The sequence below is a fragment of the Sphaeroforma arctica genome (genome assembly GCF_001186125.1).
Source record: "Sphaeroforma arctica JP610 unplaced genomic scaffold supercont1.565, whole genome shotgun sequence".
Lineage (NCBI taxonomy): Eukaryota > Ichthyosporea > Ichthyophonida > Sphaeroforma > Sphaeroforma arctica.
The window spans coordinates 42,637-45,025 of record NW_014039993.1 but is presented as its reverse complement, the minus strand read 5'-3'; the positions used below and the strand labels follow the sequence as shown (position 1 = coordinate 45,025).

Here is a 2,389-nt window from a genome sequence, read left to right as displayed (position 1 = left end):
ATTATATTCATATACAAGTATATATACATGTATATATATATATATATATATATGTTTTTGTGTGTGTGTGCATCTGTATATATATAAATATATATATATATATTCATTTCTATATATATATGTGTATATATATATATAACTTATATTTATATATATATTTATATATATTTGTATAACTTATATATATACATATATATAGATATAGATATAGATATAGATATGTGTATATATATATATGTATACATATATATATATGTGTGTGTGTGTGTGTGTGTGTGTGTATCTATATATATATATATATATATATATGTATGCATGTCTGTCTGTATGTATGCATGTCTGTCTGTCAGTATGTATGTATGTATGTCTGTCTGTATGTAGGTATGTAGGTATGTATGTATATAATTGTCACATGCACACAATCTCACATTCTTACATTCTTACAAACAGTTGAGCGGTGTAGCAGACAGATAGAAAGTGGACATGAATGATTTTGTTGCTAAGGCCTGAAAGGTGTTACTGCTTTTTCGTATACAGTGTACCCCGATCCATTGTTTTTTAATGTGAATCATATTAAAGTGGCAAAGCTGCTGTGAAACGCACCAATAACGCTGTGGCATTTGTTAATTGTGAATTTGTTTCACTCACAGGCGACATATTTAACAGTTCTAAACGTAGGTGCCCAGAGCAGTTACCCCACTAAAGAGCGGCAACGTGAGAACTTGTCCCTTCTAGCTTCCAAGTGGGCATTAGCACGGTACTGAATTGATAGATAGAACTACAGTAGATAAGATATATCATTGGCTGCTGACTGCGCCGCTGTACACGCAGACGAGAAAAAAATCGAGAAAGCCATGAAGTGAGATCCACCAGTTCTGCAATGAGCGCAAAATAAATATACATACAGCACAGGATGCAACCTCAAATGTGCCGTACATAGAATGCCTTCCATGTGGTAATTCTCACGATATCTTCCACATCTGTCACGCTCTCTATGGCTGGGTCTTTATCTAGGTGATCCTGCTTCTCAGCCAGATATCGCTGACGATTTTTCTTCTCCTGTTGAGCCAACTTATATTGCTGCTTGGAGAGCGGGTTACTCCCTGCTGACCGCTTGTCGACAAAGTCACCGGATGCGACTCTAGAGACGATCATGTGCACGTGCGGTGGCTGCATTCGCCCAGATGGATACGGTACAGGTTGAAGAGAAAATGAATCACCAGACTGGATCCGCATCTGGCGTGTCCAGTCAAGGACACCTGTTAATCCGTTGAGCTCGTAGGTTGCTGCCAACGACCACACGGGAGCATACAATGTATCCTTGACAACTTCCTTAATAAAATCTTCTATCGCATCAATTGCGAATTTCAGTTTATTGAAAACCGCCTCTCTAAAGGAGGGGTGTATATACGACAAATAGATGAATTTGCCAGAAACATCATCGGTCGCCAAAGTGAGCAGCTGCATGACAAGGCGTGTGCCCCTCGCCAGCATAGCGCAGCATATTCACGACATGAGCCTCTTCTGCGGCATTGCACGGAAGTACTGCTGTTGCAAACAGTTCGGTGTGGTTGACAGCATCGAGGGCACGAATCAATCCCTGGGCACGCCCAGCATTTTTCGCAGCAGCGATCTTTGCCATGGACTCGGCTCGTAAAAGTTTCTCTGCGGCTCGACGAATCTTCTTGTCCGCCGGCGTCTCATTGTGAGGTGGTTTTATCGGAGTGACAGCAGCCGGTGCCGTGAACATTCCTGGACCGAGTGCAAAAAAGGACTTATAATCAATTACTTCAGAGTCCTGCCGAGCGGCATCATTCTCCATCCACTTGCAGCCCTAGATGTGGTCAATCACGAAAGTACTCGTGGGCTTGCCGTCTCGAGTGTAGGAGGAGTTCATCTCATCTCTTAAAGACCTTGTTTGATGGAAGAGGGGCGAAACCAACGCTTGTCGCGGTAGCAACGAAATAAACTCAGTGAAAATGTCGGCTCAGAACGCCGTATCCAGTCGACAGTTGCGTATCAATGCCCTCTTGGTCTTCCTGTTAGTATCACGTATGAATCGGTGTGGAGGGGAACAATGTGTTAAATGCGCATGAACGTATACGTGTGAGATGCACTAGCTTCTGGGGGTAGATTCTGCCCAGCCGAGTCCCACAGCCGAGTCCCACAGCGCATCGCTGGAAAATTTCTCAGTTTCTGCCCATGGCCTGGTCGTCTTGCGATTGTCGAGTCCTATAAGGACAGGTATTAATAGCTGCCCTTTCTTGGCTTCGTAAATATCAATACCCTCACCTGTAACGGGGACCCGAGTCACCGCCGGCATATTGAATACTTAAAAGTAAGCTAAACTACCAAAATAAGAAATGAACAAGATAAGAAAATGGTTGAA

The 2,389-nt window shown here is 42.5% G+C and overlaps 1 protein-coding gene across 1 annotated transcript; it reads right to left on the bottom strand.

The window, feature by feature from the left end:
- Window positions 1-921: 921 nt before the first annotated feature.
- On the bottom strand, window positions 922-1,822 carry SARC_07262 (hypothetical protein; the record flags this gene model as incomplete). The annotated part of the gene is made up of 2 exons (XM_014298803.1): window positions 922-1,390; window positions 1,560-1,822. 2 exons carry the CDS (start codon window positions 1,820-1,822, stop codon window positions 922-924), a joined length of 732 nt encoding a protein of 243 aa, XP_014154278.1.
- Between the last annotated feature and the right edge of the window lie 567 nt (window positions 1,823-2,389).